Source organism: Bubalus kerabau, chromosome 2 (assembly GCF_029407905.1).
Source record: "Bubalus kerabau isolate K-KA32 ecotype Philippines breed swamp buffalo chromosome 2, PCC_UOA_SB_1v2, whole genome shotgun sequence".
Lineage (NCBI taxonomy): Eukaryota > Metazoa > Chordata > Mammalia > Artiodactyla > Bovidae > Bubalus > Bubalus kerabau.
This window is the reverse complement of record NC_073625.1, coordinates 114,268,372-114,293,678: the sequence shown is the minus strand read 5'-3', so window position 1 is coordinate 114,293,678 and position 25,307 is coordinate 114,268,372. Positions and strand designations below refer to the sequence as shown.

At 40.3% G+C, this 25,307-nt stretch overlaps 1 protein-coding gene and 1 long non-coding RNA gene across 3 annotated transcripts in view; one reads left to right on the top strand and one right to left on the bottom strand.

Annotated features, from left to right (window-relative positions):
- HACD2 (3-hydroxyacyl-CoA dehydratase 2) overlaps positions 1–23,959 on the top strand; it is an 88,311-nt gene extending 64,352 nt beyond the window's left edge. Inside the window, exons 5-8 of one of the 2 annotated variants that reach the window (XM_055568409.1) lie at positions 14,099–14,220; positions 16,036–16,214; positions 18,915–19,013; positions 20,941–23,959. In XM_055568409.1, coding sequence (XP_055424384.1) covers positions 14,099–14,220; positions 16,036–16,214; positions 18,915–19,013; positions 20,941–21,023 — 483 coding nt within the window. In that variant the 3' untranslated portion in view covers positions 21,024–23,959. The remainder of the gene's footprint in view (positions 1–14,098; positions 14,221–16,035; positions 16,215–18,914; positions 19,014–20,940) is intronic. The other variant, XM_055568410.1, reaches the window with a different exon arrangement.
- The window catches only part of LOC129643626 (uncharacterized), a 45,436-nt gene that overhangs the window by 498 nt on the left and 19,631 nt on the right, over positions 1–25,307 (bottom strand). The gene's annotated exons all lie outside the window — the stretch shown is intronic.

The following is a 25,307-nucleotide window of genomic DNA, read 5'->3' as shown; positions in this document are numbered from 1 at the left end:
TTAGGTGATTTGAGCAAAATCAGGTTGTCTATTTTTCTCTGAGTGTTTTTCTGTCCCTTTCCAACATTTTCTTGAACTGTGTATAAAAATTTTATTTCAAAATATTGAAAAATATTTAGATCCTTTTGGGTTCAGTGTCAGTTCACGTCTGACATCTCCTGTTGCACCTTTCTCCCATTGCCTTGGTTCTTTTGTAGCCCTTGGAAAACTCCAGTGGAACTCCTTTGTTCAAAGTGTATTATACTTTTTTCTTTGATGATTAAGTCAGTTTTGTTTAAAATAAGACATCTTAAACCATGCAAGCCAGTATTACCACTACACCCTACAAGAACATAGCCCCATTTTTCAATTAAGAATTGAATGGGTTCCAGGCTCAACAAAATCAGGAAATCAGTTTCATTTGTGTTTAATGTTAATCTTTTTCTCTTCTGGCCACTCCTCTTCACCCTTCTCCGTTGGTGACCCTGCCCTACAAACACCCTCACACTTGAAGTTTCTCAGGACTTTCTTTTGCTCTCTTACCCCAAGGGCTGTCTCTGACATCCTTCTTTCCCGTTTCTCAATTCTGGCATGAGGGGGAGCAGTTACATCAGACAAATTCCGTGGAAGACTGCATAGTTATCTTCATTTGGGAGGGTGTCACGCAGGGCAGGAAGGGCTAGGGCCTGACCTGTCAGCTCCAAAGGAAAGTGTCCCATGGTCAGGAGGTTCTTCTGGGACCAAAGCCAGACCTGCCTGCCTGCCTAGTCCAGACTGCCCCGCACGTGCCCGAGCCCTTCAGGCTGAGCAGTGTTGGCCTCTTCCTTTCCTTCTGCCCCAGAACTTCCAGATTTTTGGTGTCCCCAAGATTCAGTTAGTCTTTTTAAATATTATGCTAATACCCTTCTATCCCCATTTGACTGATGTTCTGGATGTGTCAGTGGTATCTCCTACTTTCCTCCTATTTTTGATAATGAAGTTTCTAACAAAGAAACTTGTTGGTGGAATTCATCCTCTTTGGGCATAAGATGTTTTCAAACTATTGGGTAGTATCTTAACATATGTAATTGCTGCTACTTACAAACAGTAGGAAGCCTATTTAGAGCCAAATCTGGATAGGCAAAGTCCTCAGATTCACAAAGATGTTTGACTCTTGGCACGGGAAACTCTCATGGAAAAGGAATAAGAGTGGAAAAAGAAAAAAAAAATGTTACCTTTGTTTCCCAAAGAAACAACTGAGATGGTATTTCCACTGAGATTTCCCATGGGAGCCTCCGTGGTTTCACCTTGGTTGTCTGTTCAGCTTAAGTTGAAGAATGGCTCAGGGAAGTAAGCCTGTTATTTGAGCTCTGCTGTCAAGTTGTACTGTCAGTGGATAGTTACCAGTAAGTGAATTCTGACACGAAAACCAGTTTTCATCCATGATTTGAGAGTAAAGTGAATTCAGATGTTTATTTCAAGCCAAAAAGGGTAATTTTTTGCTTCTGTATAGTGATAGAAGCATGTTGGTTACAAACATTTTTCTTTCGAATATTTATTCTATCCTGGGACTGTCCATAGGAATTTTTAGCAATGAAAAAAATGTTCTGTGCCTATGCTATTCAACATAGTAGCTGCTAGTTGTATGCGTGCACATATTGAACCCTTGAAATAACCCTGAGTGACTAAGGAAGTGAATTTAATGTAATGTAACTTCAGATAGCCACATGGGACTGGACGTTACTGCGCCGGACAGTGTAGCTGTACTTGTTCAGGGTAATATTATTGGGTCGGCCAGAAAGTTCATTCAATTTTTCTGTAACATCTTATGGAAAATCTCAAAACTTTTTGGCCAACACAGTATTTACCATTTTCTTTATTTCAATCAATTAGGTTTTCATATATTTTATCTCATGTGCAAGATTGTATGATTTAAAAGGAAAAAACAAGTAGCCACAGGAAATGTATATGACATACTTGGTATGCTGTGTTCTTTAAATCCAGGAATTCTTTTAGTACTCTAAATTAAACTCTTTTTTTTTTTTAACTGTTGTTCAAGGCTAAATGAAACTCTTCTAAAAATCCTGACTGCAGGTGTGGGAAACTGTGTGTATTCTCATCTGTTGCAAAGATAGCAGTTCATTAACTGGTGAGCCAGGAGGCCATGCAGACTCCACCTTGCAGACCTGGAGCTGGGCCTCTGCAGTGCAGTCACCATGGTACCACGCCCCACGTCTGGCTTTGCTGAAAACCGTTTCACAGACCTTGTCTCTCCTATTGACTTCAAGGATACCTTAGAAATATAGTCAACATTATTATCCCTATGAGCTCAAAGATTCTCACCTCACACTGTAAAAGATGATTGGCATGCATCGTGAGCATTGCTAAAATAAATCAGCAGAGTCAAGGAAAGTTAAAAATTATTAGCAATAAACGGCTTTTAAATAGGTGTGCTCCACGGTACAATAAGTGGAATTTTAAAGCATTGATTAATATTCATTTGAAAACTTTTAATATGTAGGAGGAGGAACTGTCTCATAAATTATCTGCTCCTTTGCCAAAGTGGTCCTTTGTATACTGTTGCTTTTTTAATATAACTATATTTTCAGCATGAATGTGAAAGATCATTTAAAAATACATAAATTGACAAGAATACCAGTACATTCAGTCTCTTGGCAGTTGACTTGCACAGTGAATGCAGCAGGTAACTGGTTTCGGTAGGAACCTTGAAGACAACAGGGGAACCTGAAGAAATCCCCATTCCCCTGCTCCCATGAAGTATCTATGAAGTGTATTTCCATGGCTTCCAGGAGGAGGACTCAATAACCTTTTTTACCTACCCATGTCAAGAAGCCCTGTATAGTCAGGAAGCTCTCATTAAAAGCTGTGATGCATTACAGATAAAATTAAGCATATTACTAAGTCGTCTGCATTTTCCAGAGAATGGAGCCCTTTCAAGTCTGAAGTGAAACCCTGGTGCACTTCGGGAATTTGTAAGACGTGACTTGATATCCACATGTGGATGTGTGTGGAAGCATGCTGAGGATATGCCTGCATTTGAAAGGGAGGGAGGAGACTAATTATTAGGCTTGATGCATTAAAGACTTTTAACTTATCTTTTCTTTTAATTGCCGCCATAAACATCTGTTTTTAACAGGATGAGTTTTGGTATCTTCTCCCCTTTACTGTATTTTGCTCTGGCAAAAATATTACCACAATAGCTGAAAACCTGAGAATTGTGCCTCTCTTTTGCCTTCTGCATTGGTGCTGTCTTGTTAAGCCAAGTTTAAGGAATCTTTCGTTGAGGTCAGTGTTTCAAAGCAGTACATGTTGAGAGCCTCAAGTGTAAACACTAATCAAATTAACCAAGTTTTTAATATACTAAATACTTTTTTTAATTTTAGAGTTTTTCAAATAGTCATGTTACATTTATGTAGCACCTTGCCATCAGTAGCAGAGCTTATCAACTGGTGTCAGATGTCTGTCCCCCAGGTGGGTGTTAAAAGAAATTTCAAGAATAGGATGACTAGAATGTCTACATCATCTCAGAACAAAGGTGGTGCTCACCTCAGCTAGTAATTGGCAAATTGATCTAGTGTTATGCAGTCACTGTTGTTTTGTTTTTTTTTTTTTTTTAAGAAAAAAGCAGAAATACAGATTTTTTCATGTGAAATCTCTCAACTTAAAAAACTGGCTCAAATATTTTTTAAAGCACTGTACAAACTCAAACAAAACATTTGTGATCCAGGATTATGGGCATTGTTTTAATATTTTTGTTCCAAGAGATGATACTCAAAGCCTTTGTTTTTATTTTCTGTCTTACATTTTTGCAATTATTAAACCATCATAGAACAAAAGAACCATGACATTTCACAGTGTATATTGCTCATTTCATGTTCTTTTGACCACACCAGTTACACTTCTGACAGTGATCCGTCTTGTCCCCTGTAGAGTGTTGGGTAGGGACACTGGGATGGTGCATTTAGAGGTCTGGGGGCAGACTGTGGGGTGACTGCACCAGCTCTCCCCATGAGACCACAGTAACCTACTGCTGGGCATATTGATCTCAGGCTCTCTTGGCAATAGTTAAAGGACTATTGCTTCATAGAATACTTAGGCTGTATTGGATATATATGGTCAAGGTGGAACTAATTAATGACTGTTTTCTGAGGCAGTCTTTATACTTGAGTTTGGTTGAAGGTAATAATAGTTGCGTGAAAACTGTTAATAACATGCTCTTTGGAGCTGAGAGAATCAAACTGAACTTAGGAGGAACATCGGGAAAGGCTAGCAGCTGGTGAGATCCTTAGACATCCCAGATTTGGTACAGGCTAATGCTTTAATACTTAACAGAAAACACAATGACAAAATATTATTTTGGTAATTAAGCCTAAGAGGCAGCCACCAGCCTGTACTGGATCCCAGCAGTGACTAGCATAGATAGTAGAAACTTAATAAATATTTGTTGAATTGAATTTTTCTTTCATGGAATAAAAATAATAACTGCTATTTATGAATGGCTAGCACTTTACTCGGAGAAGGCAATGGCATCCCACTCCAGTACTTTTGCCTGGAAAATCTCATGGGCGGAGGAGCCTGGGAGGCTGCAGTCCATGGGGTCGCTAAGAGTCGGACAGGACTGAGCGACTTCACTTTCACTTTTCACTTTCATGCATTGGAGAAGGAAATGGCAACCCACTCCAGTGTTCTTGCCTGGAGAATCCCAGGGACGGTGGAGCCTGATGGGCTGCCGTCTCAGGTCGCAGAGTCGGACACAACTGAAGTGACTTAGCAGCAGCAGCAGCAGAACTTTACTGAGTTCTTGATAGGTTTTTCTAACCTCATGTGAACCCATGCAAGGGCAAATATGTTACCTCAGTTTCCATATGAGGATGTTGAAGCTGGGAAAGGATAAGGACATGCAGCCTGGAAGCCTGGAGGTCTGTTTGGTTCCAGAGTTGCAGTGATTGGAGAAGAGGCTAGTTGTAGGAAATTGCCATTCTTTCTTCATATTTCCCGGGAAATGGGCTGCGCAGATGGTAGCATTAAAGTTGGACTAATGGGAACATTTTAGCTTTCAGACCTGCATGTCTGATTTTGTCATAAATGCAGAATTGACCGTGCGTTGCCTGTTTACTGCATGCTTATACATTTTTCTCATTGCATGTTCAGAAAAGTTAATTTCATGACCAAGACTTGTTTTGGTAAGCCAAAACATTTAACTAGGCCATCATCCATATTAAAGAGTAGTTCTTAGTTATTGTGTTGTAATGGAAACAATTTTTAATCAGTCCCCCTTGTCATTGTTGGTTAAGAAAAATCTATATAGTTGCATATTTTTCTCTCCTTTAAAAGGGAAGTATATTAATATAACTCACATTTTCCATATAAAAAGTATTATTTTCTGGTTTGTTTACTGTGTATCCTATCATAGGTTTTTATTTTATTTTTTAATTGAAGGATAATTGCTTTACAGAATTTTGTGGTTTTCTGTCATACATCAGCAAGAATGAGCTATAGGTATACTCTTGTTCCCTTCCTTCCGAATCTCCCTCCCCATCCCACCCTTCCAGATTGTCGTAGAGCTCCTGTTTGAGTTCTGAGTCATACAGCAAATTCCCACTGGCTATCTATTTTACATATAGTATTGTAAATTTCCATGTTACTCTCTCCATACATCTCACCCTCTGCCTCATCCCCTCCCCCATAAACATTAAATCATGGATACTTTACATATGCACTTGCCATGTGAAGAGACCAACACTTATCCAGACATCTTTTTTTTTTAACCACCACACGTCAGTATTTATTACATTTCAATTTCTTATCAAGGAGGACATTCCTTTTAAGTAGATAACTAGATGAGTTACTTTTTTTGTTCAAAAAAAATAAAGTTATGGAAAGGACCAGGATTGTCGTCAGAACTGTCCTGTGCCCCAGCCCAAACCTTCTGCTGACGTCACCCTCAAGGCAGTAGCCCTGTGACCTCACTCTCCCAGGCGCCCAGCCCTCCTCACCCAAGGCTATTCCAGCCAAGGCAGGGAACGTGCAGACCAGGCTGCAGACAGGTCAGCAAATACTTATTCAATACCTTCTCTGCTCTGGTATCGTGCTCAGCACTAGGATGCATGGAAAAGAGAAATCACAGGTGCTGCCTTCACAGGGCTTGCTCAGGAGCAGAGTCAAGCAGTGCCTTAGAGTAGGGTAACTGACAAGGCAGGAAAGACAGGCTGCTGGCACCACGTGTCACACTCCAGCTGCCCAGCTGAGGGGTACACCAGCCTGATCCAGCTCCTAGGGAGCTGTTCTAGTCTCCCAGGCCCACTTGTTCCTCCTCATTGGGTGGTCCTGGAGGTACAATGTGTTAATACATATAAAGAATTTAAAACAGTGCCTGGCACTTAGTAGGTGCTCAGTAAATGTTAGTTACATATTAGCTATAATGTAACCTTGTCTTTTCCCAAACTTTCAGTGACAATTTTTATATAACTGTGTTGAATTCTTCTCTGTGTCCTGAAGCAGAGATATAATTGACTTTTAAAACAGATACAATTGACTGTTCACATAGGAATGAATTCTTTATACTTATTAAAATAGTTTCACAGTTAGCTGGTGAAGATTTATACATAATTACTTTTACCATACTTAAGGGATAATTAGCCCTGCTAATGGGAGTTATCATTATCTTAATCATCATTATTATCCTAATCTAAGGCATTTATTGAAAATCTCATTTTGCCTTTTAAGTAAGCTAACCCCTTTTTCAAAGGGAGTTTTTGGACCTGCCCTTGGGGTACTTAAAGTATAAGACAGCAGTAATTTGGATGCCAGTTCAGCCTCAGCATTAAATCTATTGTTCTGTCTCAAGTGTGCTTTTATTGATAGTTTTTATTATAAATGTTTTTACATCTTCTTTTATGGTTATATAGCCCACCTCTTCCAGCAGATTCAGATTCTTCATATCAAAGGCAATTTATAGAAACCAGGTGATATTGTTTGCTTCTAATTATGTCCCCAAAGTGGTTGCTTACTACTCAGGTGGTATTTTAAAATAATTTATTTGAAAATCATTTCAGGTTTACAGAAACTTTAAATTAGAACAGTACAAAAGACTGTCATGTTTCCTTCATTCAGATTCTCCAACTATTGACATTTTACTACATTTGTTCCATCACCTACTCCTCTGTATTTGCATATCGTTCTTTCCCTGAACCTTGAGAGCAAGCTGTACATGATGTCCTGTCCCCCCTAAATACTCAAGTGCCTGTTTCAGACACTCGCCTACATCACCTGCATGCAACCCTCCAATACGGAAGCCAGAACTGATAAAATACTACCATCCCCCCACAGACTTCACTCAGATTTCACTAACAGTCTAAACAGTGTCCTTTTTTTTCCCTTTGTGGATGGCAAGTTTGGCCTTGGAGTACTGGAAGTAGAGGAAAACAATAGAATGGGAAACATCAGAGATCTCTTCAAGAAAATTGGAGAGATCAAGGAAACATTTCATATAAAAATTGGCACAATAAAGGACAGAAATGGTACGGACCTAATAGAAACAGAAGAGGTGGCAAGAATACGCAGAAGAACTCTACAAAAAAGGTCTTAATGACCCAGACAACCGCGATGGTATGGTCACTCACCTAGAGCCGGACTTCCTGGAGTGTGAAGTCAAGTAGGCCTTAGGAAGCATTACTACGAACAAAGCTAGTGGACATGATGGAATTCCAGCTGAGCTATTTCAGATCCTAAAAGATGATGCTGTTAAAGTGCTATACTCAATATGTCAGCAAACTTGGAAAACTCAGCAGTGGCCACAGGACTGGGAACAATCAGTTTTCATTCCAGTCCCAAAGAAGGGCAATGCCCAAGAATGTTCACACTGCCATACAATTGCACTCATGTCATATGCTAGCAAGGTTATGCTCAAAATCCTTCAAGCTAGGCTTTAGTAGTACGTGAATTGAGAACTTCCAAATGTACAAGCTAGTTTTCCAAGAGACAGCGGAACCAGAGGTCAAGTTGCCAACATTAACTGGATCATGGAGAAAGGAAGGGAATTCCAGAAAAACATCTGTTTCATTGACTATGCTAAAGCCTTTGACTGTGTGGATCACAGCAAACTATGGAAAATTTTTAAAGAGATGGGAATACCAGACCACCTTACCTGTCTCCTGAGAAACCTGTATATGGGTCAAGAAGCAACAGAAACTTAGATGGAATGACTGACTGGTTCAAAATTGGGAAAGGAATATGTCAAGGCTGTATATTGTCACCCTGTTTGTTCAACTTGTATGCAGAGTACATCATGCGAAATACCAGGCTGAATGAATCACAAGCTGAAATCAAGATTTCCGGGAGAAATATCAACAACCTTAGATATGCAGATGATACCACTCTAATGGCAGAAAGTAAAGAGGAACTAAAGAGCCTCTTGATGAGGGTGAAAGAGGAGAGTGAAAAACCTGACTTAAAACTCAGCGTTAAAAAAACTAAGGTCCCATCACTGCATGGCAAATAGAAGGAAAAAATGGAAGCAGTGACACGTATTATTTTCTTGGGCTCCAAAGTCAGAGGACAGTGACTGCAGACATGAAATTAAAAGACGCTTACTTGGAAGAAATGCTATGACAAACCTAGAATAGTGTTAAAAAGCAGAGATCTGTCTCACTTTGCGGACAAAGGTCTGTATAGTCAAAGCTATGGTTTTTCCAGTGGTCATGTACAGATGCGAGAACTGGACCATAAAGAAGGCTGAGCACTGAAGAATTAATGCTTTGAGATTGTGGTGCTGGAGAAGACTCTTGAGAGTTCCTTGGACTGCAAGGAGATCAAGCCAGTCAATCTTAAAGGAAATCAACCCTGAAAATTCACTGGAAGGACTGATGCTGAAGCTCCAATAGTTTGGCCACATGATGTGAAGAGGCCAGCTCATTGGAATAGACCCTGATGCTGGGAAAGATGAAAGGCAAAAGGAGAAGAAGACAGAGGATGAGATGATTAGATATAATCATGGACTCAATGGGCATGAATTTGAGCAAACTCCAGGAGATAGTGGAGGACAGAGGAGCCTGGTGTGTTACAGTCCACAGGGTCAGAGCTGGGCACAACATAGCAACTGAACAGCAACAACATATACATATATGTATACTCATACACATGTACATCTAAAAGTATATCATTGTGTGTATAAATGTGTGTAAATATATATTCAGTGTATAGTTTATATATGTATATAAGTGTATAAATCTGTGTTATAAAATCATGGGCTCATACCAGTTCCTCCAGTTACAATCCAACACCATGGTATTCTTTCTAGAGTTCTCCCTTCCATGTTTGTAAATACCTGTTCCAATGGCAAGAAGTCCCATTTTTTGAACTATATTGTTTTATTTACTCGGTTTATTTATTTACAACATGTAGCTGATTTTCCATCCACACTAGCCATGTCTTCAGCCTGCCACCTCTGTGTCTCTCCCTCACCTCCTCATCCTCAACTGCAAGAGGGATATTTTCCCCACAGCAGCAGGGGTGTGTGTGTGTGTGTGAACCCCAGGAAGACAAGTCAGAACTGTTCAGAGTTTGGGGGCACAGGCTGGGTTCAACATCTGTAAACCTCATTTTTCCCATCTGTAAAATGGGAATTCGAAGAGGTAATATATGTTCAAAAGTGCTTGGCATATAGTATGAATTCAGTTATACTATTATTCAATCATACTATTATGTAGGATTATTTTTACTGCTATTGTCATCATAATTATTAAAAAGATTATTTCCCCCAAAGTTAAAAGTGAGCAAAAGACATTTCTCAAAAGAAGATACACAGATGACTGATAAGTACATGAAAAAATGCATACCAAAACTACAGTGAGATGCCACTTTGTACTCATTAGGATGGTTACTGTCAGGAAAGAAAAAGTAAAATAGCAAAATGGTGGTAAACAGGTGAAGAAATTGGAACCTTTTTGCACTGTTGGTAAGAATGTAAAATGATGTAGCCAATGTGGAAAACAGTTTGGCAGTTCTTCAAAAAGCTAAACATAGTATTATATGACCTAACAATTCCACTTCTAGGCATACCCAACAGAATTGAAAAAACAGGTGCTCAAATAGATATTTGTACACTCATGTACATAGCAGCAGCCAGAAGGTGGAAGCAATGCAAATGTCCATCAGTAATTGAATCATTAAACAAAATGTGGTATTTACATACAGTATAATATTCAGCCTTTAAAAGCAGGGAAATTCTGATACATGGCTTTAACAGGGATGAACCTTGAAAACATTATACTCAATGAAAGAAGCCAGATGCAGAAGGAAACAGTATCATTCCATTCAATTGAGGCACCTGGAATGAACAAGGAAAAGGGTCCTCACAAGGAAGCAAGCATGGTGGCACCCTGCTCTTGGAATTCTAAAACTGTGAGAAAAGACATTTCTACTGTTTGAGCCACCCAGACTATGGTGTTTTTTTATGGCAGCCAGAGGAGAAAGATAAACATACTCTTCACAGTTCTGCCAAGAACGGACTCTAGTCTTCATCTCCTAGAGTTTACCAGAATCTCTTCTCTTCACAAATGAAAGGGGTATCAAGAAGAGAGAAGCCTTACCAGCAAGCTTGATCAGGGGATTTCTTTGAAATAACCAGAGTGATGAGCAGTAGGTTCCAAAAGGCTAAGAAGAATAGGGTTTCTTCATAGAGATTTGCTTGTGTGGCACCATCTGTTTTTCTTTGAATGTAATAAAAATGACAGCTTTTCATGTACTGATACTCCCTGAGCCTTTTAAAGTCCAACATATGATGCTGTTTGTGTATAAAGGTTTTTCTCTTGTGCCCATTTGATTCTCAAGCTTGAATTTCTGTGTAAACTCCCTTGGCTAAATTACACAAGCCACCCACTCCCCATGCCTCCTCTCTCACTGTAGAGCAAGGGGCTGAAACCTGCCATCTGCAGTATGGAGGGTCCAACACACAGCTCACTGCCCCAAGCAAAGGAAGATTTCCTGGCTGACCTGGTTGCCCCATGCCCACATCCTCATTTGTGCTGTGAGTGAGGGCATGCAGCTTTGAAACATGGCTTCAAAACATTTTTGGTCAACCTAGCCCAAACTGCTTATTGGTCTCTTTAACTCATTAACTCATTTTAACTCATTCCATTCTACCCCTGTTTTGAGTTACTGGATCAGTTCAGTTCAGTTCAGTTCATAGTTATCTGCAAATTAGACAAGCTTGATCTCTGACTTTACATGAGCTCCTTCTTAATAACATGTTGTACTTCCTGTAGATCTGAAGATATCATTTGTACAGAACGGTCATTTTCCCTATCCTTAGGCTTTTAACGGAGAAGGCAATGGCAACCCACCCCAGTACTCTTGCCTGGAAAATCCCGTGGATGGAGGAGCCTGGTAGGCTGCAGTCCATGGGGTTGCTGAGTCGGACATGACTGAGCGACTTCACTTTCACTTTTCACTTTCATGCATTGGAGAAGGAAATGGCAACCCAGTCCAGTATTCTTGCCTGGAGAATCCCAGGGACAGCAGAGCCTGGTAGGCTGCTGTCTATGGGGTCTCACAGCAGCAGGCTTTTTAAAATGATGACGTAGTCTTCACAGCTGGATTCTGGGAACAGACTGTTTTCACATTCCTCCTGAGTCTGAGTTTGTCGCAGTCCTTTTGGTCTAACTGAAGGTGTGTGTGAATCAAATACCTTCTAGACTGGATCAGAGCAGAAGGCTGGGGGGCTTGCTTGTCTGCTTCTCCCTATTTAAAAGCCTCCAAGACTACACAGAAACTAGTATCAGGTATCAAAGCGCAGGCAGCTGATTAGGATTGAATTGTTTTGCTCCACAAATATCTGTTGAGCTCCTACTTGTGAAAAGCACAAAGTGCTTTTGGGAATCAAAAAATGAATAAAACACGCTTCCTGCTTTCAAGACTATTACAATGCACAATATTAGAGAAGAACTTCTATTATAGCCCAAAGATCTTTGAGGAAGGCTTTCAGCCCATAGCTGTAAAAGTATATCTCCTTAAGATGAGGATTACAAAGTATATCAAAAAAAAGCAAAGTGTGCTTTGAAATTATATTTTGGTATAGATGGGTTTTAAGCAAGGATTTGTGGACAGACTGAAAAATGAAACATGAAAGCTTTAAAGGGGTTTAACTTTTGCTTTACTTTGGCTAATATAAGAGCACCAAGAAAACAAAAAGTATTCTCGCTCTTGACAGTATAAAATTCTTATTATTTTTAGAGAATAGTAACTGTGGATTTATGAAGTTCTTTGTCAGAGCAATTTAGTTAATAGGTATGTAAATGACTGCTTATTTCATTGTGTAGGCAGATCACTCCATGTTCACTTTCTGAGGAAGAATATAAGTGCTCAGTAACATTCCAAATGCAGAGAAGCAAAAGTTAAGGTTACTTAACTTTTTTTTTGCCATACTTGTCTTATATTAGATGTTAGGAGTAAGACAGAGATGATCTTGTAAATGATATTTGTTTGGTTTGCTCAGCGGAATTTCTTATTCACATACAACTCTCTAACTGCCCTTTTTGAATGTAAGAAAATATAAGTGAATTGAGGTGCAAGGTTGTTTCTTATTCTTACTATTGGTTTTCAAGCATAAAGGATCATCATAAACTTAGCTGGAGTGGGAAGGCTGGGTGTGCTGAAAGTTAATACCACAGTAATAAATGTTCATGCAAGATTTGCAGTCTGAGGCATATCGTGAGAACATCCCCTAAAATGAAAATACCTAAGAAGTCAGTGAGAGATTTTATTTTGTGGGGCTCCAAAATCAATGAAGATGGTGACTGCAGCCATGAAATTAAAAGACGCTTGCTCCTTGGAGGAAAAGCTATGACCAACCTAGACAGAGACATTACTTTGCTGAAAAAGGGCCATCTAGTCAAAGCTATGGTTTTTCCAATAGTGATGTATGGATGTGAGAGTTGGACTATAAAGAAAGCTGAGAACCAAATAATTGATGCTTTTGAATTGGTGCTGGAGAAGACTCTTGAGAGTCCTTGGACTGCAAGGAGATCAGACCAGTCAATCCTAAAGAAAATCAGTCCTGAATATTCATTGGAGGGACTGATGCTGAAGCTGAAACTCCAGTACTTTGGCCACCTGATCTGAAGAACTGACTCATTGAAAAAGACCCTGATACTAGGAAAGATTGAACGCTTGAGGAGAAGGGGACAACAGAGGATGAGATGGTTGGATGGCATCACCGACTCAATGGCCATGAGTTTGAGTAAGCTCCGGGAGTTGGTGATGGACAAGGAAGCCTGGCGTGCTGCAGTCCATGGGGTCGCAAAGAGTCAGACACAACTAAGTGACTGAACTGACTGACTAAGGAGCCTTATTAGAAGCATATTGGTTTTTTAGCATGAAAACAAAACATCTTCAGAGGAGGCTGAGAAGTCCAAAATTCTTCTGGCTTTAGCCACCTCCTGTGATTAGCATAGAAGCCTCTGTAATCCCTGATTTAAACCAGGCTCATCTGGGATCAGAAGTCACCAGTGGGAGAGAATAAATGGGCTTGCCTCATAGACGATCTCCAGCTTCCCTGACATGAATTCATCCTGCCCAGGGAATTAGCTTCATCCTCAGTTGTGTTTTTATCATTATGTTGCCCTTCTCTGAAATTTCGTTGGATTCCAGATTGTCATGGAAATCAAATTAAAATTCTTATTAATGGATCCCAGGCTTTTCACCAGTTCACTCTTCTACTGTCTTGCCTAAGCGTTCTTGGCTCCCACAACACCGGTTCACATTCACCACATCATGTCAGCAAGCAAACACGCAGAAAGTCCCTCATCGTGTTTGTTTCTCCCTGTGGGCTCCAGCTCAGGTAATCCCCTCTCCCTGTATCTCTCACTCATCAGTAAGCCGAGTTTCTTCTCACTTGCCCCTCGTCCCTTGGCTCTGCAGTTGTTGTCATAGACATGTCTGTATTCTGTATGTGGCAAGCTCTTTCTGTGCTGTGGCCCTGAGGTTACAGACAAGGAGCTGTGTTGACTTCAACCCCACCAGCTCAACAAGGGGGAAAGGACTCAGCTCTCCACATTGTGAGTGCTTCTTTGTTAAAATGTTTTGTGTGTTTGCTTTTTCCTTTGTCTTCCTTTTCCTACAGGTCCAGAGTGAAGACAGTGTCCTCCTGTTTGTTATTGCCTGGACCATCACAGAAATTATCCGTTACTCCTTTTATACATTCAGTCTGTTAAACCATCTGCCTTACCTCATCAAATGGGCCAGGTAAAGAAGTACATGAATGATGACTAACTTTTGAAGTCTGTACTTTTTCTTTATTGCCTAAATACTGTTTTTTATTTCTAAAACTTGTGTGAGGTAGGGGTTGAATAAAATTCTGCTCTGTGGATTTCATCAGGACAAGTGACTATGTAACTGTGATCTATAAAAACACTTTTAAATTTTTTATCTCTACTTAAGTGATTTATTTGGGATCAATTCTCTCAGTTAAATTATTCAATAGAGATTTGATAGAGCATCTCTTTTTTGTCCATAGAAAACTTTACTGATGAGCTTCTGCCATTATGATGGTTTTTTGGGACCAAGTCCAATTCCTGTCTCAATTTTTCCAACACAATAATTCTTAAATTACTCTTTAATTAATAACAAATGTTACAGGGCACTTTCAGCATATTATCAGTTTAGTTTGCTTTGATTATTTTTAACAATAGTATTTGTTACGAATTTGGTGAATTTCTCATCATTCATCTGATTATCTGAACTAACCTGTGACACAGTTGTGAGCAACTTCTGAGTTAGAAATGACAACAGGAATGAGTGACAAAGCCAAAGGATCAAAATTGTCCTTGGGGCCTAAGTGCCTCATTTCATAAAAGGAAAACAGTGGTTACTAGACAATTTATGAGTTTAATGATTAAACAGAGACATAAACCAAATGTTTCCAAAGCATGGGAATTTCTTTCCTTTTTTTTCACCACCCCCCTCTCCCCACCCAGTAAACATTTGTATTAGGAAAAGAGGAGAATGGGAAAAGTATAGTGGTTTCTAACCAAGTTGGGCAGCAAAGCTGATAGGAAAATAGAAAGCTGTCTATCCTAGTTATAGGGCAAGTTTATTGACCAAACCCTGCTTTTAGTATTAGAGAAAGATTCCCTCTGTGGCCCCTGCAAGAGTCGTGCTTTTCCACCCTCCTAAGCATGGCTGAAGGTGACAGCGGAGAACATATCTTTCTTTCATCACATATTTCCTGTATGTGGAGGTTTACAGTCCAGTATTTACTGTCAGCCACAAACAGCCAAAGGCTTTTTAAACATGAGCTGATGATTTATTTAGCAATACTTACACCTCAGAATGGCTTCCAGTTAGTTCCATAGGGTGAGCCTCTCCAAAATTCTTTTTAAAGCATGAGAAACTCCTTTTTAAAGTGAAGAAAATAGTGTAGAGTCACCCATGTGATAGTAATTGGGTCTTTTTTTGGGAGGGGGACTGGAAAATTACATAATGACCAAAGCTATCATACAATTTTTAATATTTTTTAAACTTAGCATGTATTTTATTTTTCACAATAGCATGTACAGGCTTTTGAAAACTTTGCAGTATATACACATTGGATATGCTGCTTTTTTCAGTCCACAGACCAGAATTGGTGTGCATTGTAGGGATTCTTGGACACCTTGTTTCAACACCTTCCCCCCGAAACCCACACCCACCTATGAGGCAGGACCCTTCAGTATGAACCATGACTCCATGCCCCTACTTTGCCAGTATTTGACATCATCTCAGTTATTTTAGGGGGTTGTTTTGAAGAGTTGTTTATTTAGTCAGGCCAGATTTTGAGGCTGACCAAATACATTTTGTTTTAAAACATTCGGAAACATACCTGCTTTGGCCCTTTTCAAAAACTGGCTTGTAAAACCTGAATTTAAGCAGTGGGTAAACAGCAAAGTGTATAAACAGTAGCTTTCTACAAGACCAGTCCTGATTACTTAACGATCAGTACTGGTTGTGGAGGTGGGAGGGTGCATCTTTCTACTGAAGCTGGCTTCAAACCTCAGTAATGAATATTTTGTTTTGTTTTAGGTACACACTCTTCATTGTGCTGTACCCAATGGGAGTGTCCGGAGAATTGCTCACAATATATGCCGCTTTGCCCTTTGTCAGACAGGCTGGCCTGTACTCCATCAGTTTACCTAACAAATACAATTTCTCCTTTGATTATTATGCATTCCTAATTCTGATAATGATCTCTTACATTCCACGTAAGTAGATATTTATGCATATATTTATTTATATTTTAAAAATTGGCTCAACAATAGCTAGAGTTAAATGCCTTTGGTTATTTTTACACCATAAATCTAATTTATCGGGGACGCTTTGGTTTTCATTGAAGCTGACTGCCAGAGAGTTTTCTCTGGTAGTAACTGAATAAAGATGAATTCCTCTCAGCTGCTAAATAGCAGCCCTTAGTGTGTGTGTGTGACACAGTGAATGCCAGCATAGGTTAACTGCCTATTGGAGGAAAGGACTGAGTGGAAAGCAAAAAAAGAAACCATTAGAGACCTTACCTTGACTTTTTTCAGTCTCTTAAAAGCTGCTTGTTACGGTATTTGAAAAACACTGTAGAGAGAGTTTTACACTTTCGCCAAATCAAAATAGACATTACTTCACTTTTAAGGAATGGGTAATTGACTAGAAACAAGTAAAATAAAAATAGATTAATTGATTAATTTTTTCTTTATTTCTTTTTTGGAAATAAACACTTAAAGCCATCTGAACAGGACATAGCATTCTCTTCAGGATGGTTTCCAATTATTTTAATAGTCCTGCTGAAGGTTTAAATATATAGATACTCAAATCTGCCTACCAGCACATTAACAGAGAGAAAAGGCCACATTTGAGGCTTCCCTGAAGTGAGTATTATTTGCTGAGGATGAAGAGTTGTTTACTCCTTTTCTCAAATTCTGATGTTCAGTTTCTATCCTATAATTGATTTCCACATATCCAAAAGTCCTGTTTTACCCAAGGCCAAGTAAACTGACTGCTTCTTCTCCCTTAGCTACTTCCGTTGGCATTATGACTCTAAATCTTATTTTAGGCTGTAAGATGCTATATTCTCCCCTAAACCTCAGGTTAAATTCAGACTGGAAGGTTGGATTTTTCTTCAGCCCACAGCATTAACTGAATGAATCATCCTAACAATCACAGGTGACGAGCTTGTGTCCCCTTGTGGATTTTGAGGGAAAAAAACGACATCCCAGTTTCTTGTGAACATTTATCTTGGAGAGGTTCTTGGATGCACTTCTGCTTTGTGATTCCTTTTACACCTGTTAGTAGCAATCAAGTCCTCCTCTCTGTTGCTGGAACCAGGGTGGCTAAAGGCCATCTCTCTCCAAGTGTAAAAGGTCGATTTTCAAACAAAAGATAAATATGGAAGAGTGTAAAAATTTACGTAGTAAGAATTAACTTAGAGCTTTTCACCTTTCCGATTGTGTTTCATTTCCAGTCTCTAGAGCAACAATTCCTAACTGCAGTTTTGCCACACCCAGGCTAACCAGTATTATCCTGATGAGCACCACAAGATTTATTTAAATTCAGCATAAGTCTTTAAATGGAGATAAATGCTGTGTTGGATAACTGGGAACAGGGCCAGGAGACTATCATGAAATTAAACCAGTAACAAAGTGCTGCCCCACTAATGGAGACCTGGGCCCTGCCTCAGAGGTGCTGCCAGGTTTCCAGTCTGTTGCAGGTGGGGCTGTCTTCCAGGAGCAGTACTCTGGGAAGCTCAGGGCACTCTGCACCTCCTAGTCTCTTTTTGTGCCACGGGGGCCAACCAGAGCCAACCTTTTGCCTCACCCTGCTGACCTCTTGATAGAGAAGGGGCCTGGTCAAGCACAGGATGACAGGATTCCTGGAGGAAAACAAACCCAGTTCTGTGGGATTTTCCTTCGTGGCCTTAGAAAAGAAGAGAGCACAGACCTAAGAGTCAGCTGTCTTAGAGCAGGGAAACTCCTCTCAGCCAGCATCTGCTTTCCGTACCTCAGTCCTTCCCCCTTCTACCGTTCTCAGCCTCCTTTTAATGAGAGAACTTGGCTTGGTTAAAGTCCATACTCTTTCATTTCTAAGGTAGCTTAACTCTTGTAGGACAAAAAAAGGATTCATTTCAAGGACAGAGATTAAAAGGTTCCCTTCAAATCCCTAACTCCCCACCCAGGCTCAGGATGGCAGCACAGACCCTGTACTGCTGCAGATCACTCGTGTCTGCTGGCGCTCACTGTGCTTCTGGCCTGAGCCAGTGGCCCTGAATGTTTTCAGTAGTTTATGTTGTTAATACTGACACCAGTTTGTACAGTTCATTCCAGCCAACTGCATGTTTCCAACTTTCCAAAACTTTGTATTTATAAGAAGAAAATGCAGTCAGGAGAGGTTGCTGTTGCCATGCAGCCTTCTTTACCAAATTTGGATTCCCTTCCACAACTTAGGTTTCTTTCAGTCCCCTCTCATGGGACGTGGGTGATGTGCGTATCTTAGAAAGCAGCACCTCTTCGTTGTGGTGTTGACCAGATGTTGCAGTGTCGCACCTGCAGCCCATGTTGTGCGTGGCCTGTGGCCGCAGCCCTGGGAGTTTTCTCATATCAGGGTGCTTTGGATTCCCTTTGGGGTGTTCCTCTCCTCTGCTGCAGCTGCAGTAGGAGTATGGACAGTATCTGTTTACATTACCTGCCCTCCCCCTTTTGCAAATTGGTGAAAGTTAGCTGCAGGGCTGGGGTTTAAAAAAGGCAGAGAGAAATGAGAAACAGTGATAGAGGTCAGGGTCACCAAGAAGCAGGGCACTGTCCACGTTGTCAGTAACCATAACCGCCCTCTGATTATTAGAGAAACAGAAGGAACTTGCCCCAAGCAGAGTGTTTCCAGTTGCCCTCTGCCTTCAAGTCTTAAGAGCGCCCTTCTCCTTACAGGAAGGTGTGCCCAGTGCCGCCGCAGCCACCCACCCACCCTCTGGCACAACAGGACGGACACATGCACAGCCGCCGTCTCCACCCTACATGTCCTGAACTGTAAGAGCAGAGGCTAGAATTCTGAACAGCCTGTTGTCAGGTTGAGATTTTCAGTGTAGTTAAAAGCAGGCAGCCATGCATCTGGAATTATTTCAGTCACTGTAGCTGGTGTGACCATGTGAGTAATTGAGATGGAGACAGTGTCCCCCAAGTTCTGGTCACCAGGGAGTCACTGCCAGAGGAGCAGAGAATCTCTAGCCCAAGTACTCCCACTTTCCCCGTCTCCCCCACACATTTCTTTCTCCTGGGCACTGAGCAACTTCTGGAAGAATGTAACAAAATGAAAGGGCCATATCTGCTCCCCAGTCCTGACCAGGAGCCTCGTAGCTGGCAGGCCCTTGCATGAGGATGAAGGTATATTTAGGCATCTTGTTGCCACTAAAGGCCTATTGAATGGCTTTTGGATTGTTGTCCTGCGTCAGACCCTGTGGGTCCATAGCCACACTTTATATGAGTGACATAATCACAAATGCAGCCAGTGGAAAAGTCCTTAGTGTTCTTTGCTGCAAAGTTTCCCTTTACTAAAGTATATCTATAGAAATGTGACTAGCCTTACATTTTTAAATGATTACAATTAGCATTCCTTATGGTTTAATTATATCCTTACTTCCAGTTTTTAGATTATAGAGCTTGTCAAGTTTTCTGGCGTTCATACCAAAATAGTTCTCTCACTATTGAATTTTATGCACAAGCTGGGTCTTTTCTGTGAATAACTTCCTGCCTGCAAATAGTGAGTGGAGTGGATGGCAGCGCTGTTCAGCACCGGGGCCTCCTCTGCAGTTTATCAAATCTGTGTGCACACACCCACTGATGTCTTGGTACTTTGGGAGGATCGTTTGACATTTGGCCAACTTGGAACCCATTTGGAAAGAAAGAAACTGTCAGAGAAGAGTTGGCAGTAGTAGAAATCACCTCCCCCAAAACACAGGTTACTGTCTAAAATATAGAGAGTGGAGCCGTTGAGAAGGGAAGGTGGATGGTGTACGTCCAAGACCATCTCACTGGAATATTTTATGTGGTTTTTGAACCCCCAGTTTACAGTAACCTTGTGAAGGTCAGATAGCTTAAGCTGGCGTCTCCCAACAGGGACACTGTAGGCCTTTGGGATGGGACAGCTCTCAGTCATGGAGGGCTGTCACATAGTGTGGATTTTGGCATTACTGGCCCCTTGCACTGAATGCCAATAATATCCCCACTCCATCCTCCCACCCCCGTTTCCAACTACTCCCTAGAGAGGCAGTACCACCCTGTTCAGTCGAGAGCCAGTCCTTTTTAAAGTAACTTATGAAATGACCAAGAACAGAATCTCCAGTGCGTAAGGGTTTGCTTTTCACATCCAAACGTGGCTTAGTGGTGTTCAGATCAAACACCACTCCACGGTCTTCCCAAAGAACAGCATTTCTCTGGAAGTACCTTTGGGACATCCTCCTGGGTGACAGAGCAGGGGGACAGGGAGGGTGAGACCGAGGGTCAGGAGCACGGAGCCTGGTCCTGACTGTCAGTGATTTGCTGTGAGACCGCAGGCAAATGCCCAGCCTCTCTGAGGCTTCCATTCCTCCTCTGTGAACAGGAATAATAACTCCAGCACTAGAATTCATCCCCTAGTTGTTGGGAAATCAGAGAATAAATGTGAAGACAGCATGAGCTTGTGTCAAGAGTATTATTTGGCAGCTCTGCGGCATCTTGATTGGTAATGCTAGTGGCAGTAGTATCTGACATTCCAATCCACGTTACCCTTCCCCCTCGGCTAAAGCCGGAAAGGAAGTTTCTTTGTGTTTTTCTTCTTTCTCCAAGCCCGTCTTGTTACCATCCTTGGTTGCTGGGAGAGAAAGTGGTTGGAGTCAGAGAGGACCTCAAGTCCATGTGCTTTACATAGAACATGTGGTTTTAAATCAGCTCCTTAACCAATTCTTTCTTTTCTTTGCAGTTTTTCCCCAGTTATACTTCCACATGATACACCAGAGAAGAAAGATCCTTTCTCATACTGAAGAACACAAGAAATTTGAATAGTTCCTTCTTCCTGCACATCCCCAGAAACAAACTTTCCAATGACAAAAAATGCTGCAGACTTTTTCAGTTCCCAATACGTTTCATAGAAAATAAGTAAGAACTATTTTTAAATACTAAAAAAATAAATAAACAAACCAAAATCCAGTGTCATGTGGGCCTGGGGTTTTCTAAAAAACAAAACAAAAAAACGAAAGCTGTTACATAAAACATCCTGGCCGGTCCATTTCAGCATGCTCTTTCAACCAGAAGTTCCCAATATTTATGATGGCGCTGGAAAGGGATTTGGCATTTCATATCCTCCTGTTTCCTTCACATGTCTGATAAATAAAAGATCTGTAACACTAAACACTTGAGCGTTACAGTCTGAGCCATGAAGTTGCGCCCACTGAATGCCCAGCTTGGAGCAGGTACGTCTCAGTCTGCAGTGTGTTTAGCATCCCCTCTCTAAGCGCTTGACTGCATGCTGGAAGCCGTTTGTTCTCTGGCATGCTCTGAAGTTATGGCTGGGACCTTCCCCTCTTATCTAGTGAATGAATTATACAATGTACATGTCTGTGAAACTTTGGGGTAGTGCCTATAATCAGAAAACAACTAGAACTGTTTTGTTTGTTTTCATTTGAGTCATTACTGCTTGCCACTACGAAATGTGCTTGAATTTAATAAGTATGTGTATATTGTAGAGAAGCTACCTTAACTGGGGCTCAACCACAATCCTATTTTAACAAAACTGGACAGTTCTGAGGAAGGGAAAGCTCAGTAGCTAGTCAATGACAGGTACCTTTCACAGTACCATTCTCAGAACACCCTGAGTAAGGAGTTTGCCAGGAGCTATTCTTGCTTAGGGACCTGAAGCCAGTCTAGTGCACAGAAGTAGAGAATCTGTTCTTGAAAGCACATGGAAGGCGTTACTCTAGAAATGGAGTTTGGAAGAACAATCAGGAATGGGTTTATGTACCCTTATTATTTTATTTTCACATTTTTATTCAGCTCTTCTGTTTGTATACTTTTCCTTATTATGGTACTATGTAATTCCCACCAAGTTGTAAGTCCAGAGGCAGTGAAATGTTCCAGTTGGGCAGTCATGAACTAAAAGTAGTATCGTCCCCGCATTTTGGAGCAGCCAAGAAATACTTTGGACATATGGACATTGTCTAATTAACGTCTTGTCTACATACTATAATTGCTAAACTGTGCATTTAAGACTTTTCAAGAAAGGGTTGGATGAAAATGTAAAGCCCAAGTTTAGACATGCGTTAGATTTTAAATATACAGTGTTCTTTACGGAAACATTTTCCCTTTTTTTTTTTAATTGGTTGATCTTTTAAAAGTCTAGCTTATTAGCTTACTGACTGGTTATCAACTAAAGTATAATTACCAATATTAGAAGGGTGTCATAATGGAAAACTTTTAAATGCTTATTTTAATAGAAGCTTGAAAATTAAGATGAAAATGAGAAGAAAATATGCAGCCTGAGATTTAATGCAAGCAGATGTATAATATGTTATTTTTGAATTGATCATTAAAATTCTGCTTCTTAAAAGCAGCACTCTTGACTTGGGTGTGGTGAGATTAGAATCTATTCTTGTATTTGATAAAACATGTGGGAAGATTATTTTTCATGCTTTTTTCTCTTATTTTTCCAAAATGTTTTTCTACCATAAAATATAATCAATTTGGGTTATATTAGCCTTATTACTTAAGTTGAGTAAGATTTTTTTCATTTGTGTTTGAAATAGTTATAGAAGATGGGATGAAAAATGCAAATTTTCCAGGATTGCTGGATTGGGAGTTTTATTCAGTCCTCTCTATTATAATTTGTCACTATTTATGAAAAACAGTCTGTCACAAATAGTGGTCATGCATCAAATTGAACTTTGACAGCAAGAACGCAGCGAACAACTCCCTTCTCAAAAAGGGTCTCAACCCCAGTGTGTGTTTTTGTCCGTCAACATTTAAAATGCTCGTTGCAGATAAGTAAGGCATGCACTGTGTCCTTCAGTCACCTCTCTCAGTAACTGGTTTCTTTATCTCTAATGTGAATTCATTTCTCTTTGGAAGTGGTGGTGTTCGTTTATGGACTGAGAACATCTAACCCCACCGGATATCACATCTTCTTATAAGGTGTGGATGAGGAAGGTGGTGTTTTGGTGGGTATTTTCTCAGACTTAACCACTTTCATTTCCAGGCAGAGTCAAAGGCATCATCTGCTCCCCCCGCAACCCCTACCTGATGGGGTGTTTCAGTTCCCCCGCTTTGGGGACCACCTTCTGGCAGAGAATTCTTTGAGATACGCAGTAGTGCTGTATCGACACAAGCTGCTAATCTGCATCTTGCTGTGTTCTGTTTGCTAAGGTTGGGGTCATTCATTTAACACGTACTGACTGTTTTCAAAGGCTCCGTCGAGAGTTAGTCATGGAATAAAGCACATCCACCTGATGGAAATATTTCTCTGGAGCAAACTTCCGACAGGAAGGGCTTAGAAGGTGTAGCTTTGAGGCATGTGAAGAGATTGTGCCCTCACTTCCACTTGTGTTTTTGGTTATTCATTTATAATAAAAGGTTGGCATCGATGTGGTACAACCTGCAAATTAGTTTCAATTCTGAGTTTTGGATAAAGCATTGTAAGACAAAATCGGTACATACCGCTCCTTTGAAATTTGGATAAAAAATTATACAACCATATATAAAGTCATTTTTATATTTTTTCTATGTTGTGAAAACCAAAACTGTAATTTTATAAGTCTTTGATTCACTAAAATTATATAATTTAAATGTATTTTTTGTATATTTAGAAATAAGGAGTTCAAAGACTATGCTTAACTTTCTATGCATGCATTTGGAAGCTGTTTTTACCTGATAATGTAGTAATAAGTTGTATTCATAAAATACTGATCTGTGTTGCATTTCAAAATAAACTGATGTGTGCTCTGCCTGGATTTGATATCTGACCAGTAGATCTGGTGATTTTTCACATTGAGTTGGCCTGAAAATGGTATTGTAGGATTATGGAAGTTTCAGTTCCATTATAGATTCTAGCTCTTTCTTAAAAGTTTTTAAATCGATTTCTGCTCTTCATAATGGTTCTACACTTAAAGAAAAAGCAGACAAATTATATTAAGAGGTTTCAAAAAAATCATTCTTCCTAGCAGTCAGTCTTCAAGCTTACCTCGCTAGTCTCCAATCTGGCTGCAGAAGGACAAGACAGATTCATCATATAGGTGACCAGGAGAAATAAAAAATTAATCAGTAAAAGATGGAGGGCCCTTGTCCTACAGTGTGTATGTATGTGAGTTTTAATCTAATTTTTCTAATATAAGTTGAGAGAGGAAATACTGTTGCCCAGCAGTGTTCACCTTATAAAACAAGTACTTGGTCAAGCGGTCCAGTACCTCCTCCTAAAAACACCTCCAGGCACAGAGCAATCCTAGAAACTGCTTTACACACAGGGACAGGCGGGGAGAAAGACTGAGAGGATACTCAGCTCGGCTGCTTCCAACCCGCGAGTTCTGGACCCCAGATTTCCTCACCTCAAGCATGCTGGTGTGTCCATGTGCCAGTCCCTTTCTAGGGATTTCTCTAGGTGGTCTCAGGGTGCCTCCAGCAGGGGCATGAGCCCACCTGAGTCACCCTTGTCCAGGACTGTGGAAAAATGTTCCAAAGAGGAGCATATTTTTTCTGAATGCTGTCTGGTCACAGTTAGAAATTACCAGCATAGTGGTTAAAACAGCCTCTCTCCTCATATAGAGTTAATCTACTTCGGAGATAGGCACATTTATGAAAAGAAAATTATTTCAGCTGAAACTGAGGAACAGATGGTAAAGTTAATAGTAGAGGCTATCCAGAAAATACAACCTTTCCATCTTAGAGTGGCAATGGGAAACCAGCCAGGTCTTTGTAATTTGTCATTGTCATATTTTATGGCAATTATGTGTACTATGTTAACATAAGCTCCAGCCTTAGGAATTACCATTGGTATAATTTAGACCCACTGTTACACACGCAGTATTCTGAAAATACCGCCGTGGTGTTCTGTTCCCTTTAACAAGAATGAAGAAACTAGCTTTGCAATTCCTTATATTTTTTTATCCCAGCATTACAAATAGACTGGTTTGTTGTTATACAGTTTAGTGGTGAAGAAACTGTTCTAAACATCTATTACCAAAAATAGCTATACCTATTAAACATTCCCCTGCCAGCAACTAGGAACCAGAGTTAGAAGAGAGCTGTGTGGGTTTTTTTGACCTACACTTTGATTTAAACATGTGAGAAGCTAATCTGGGTTGT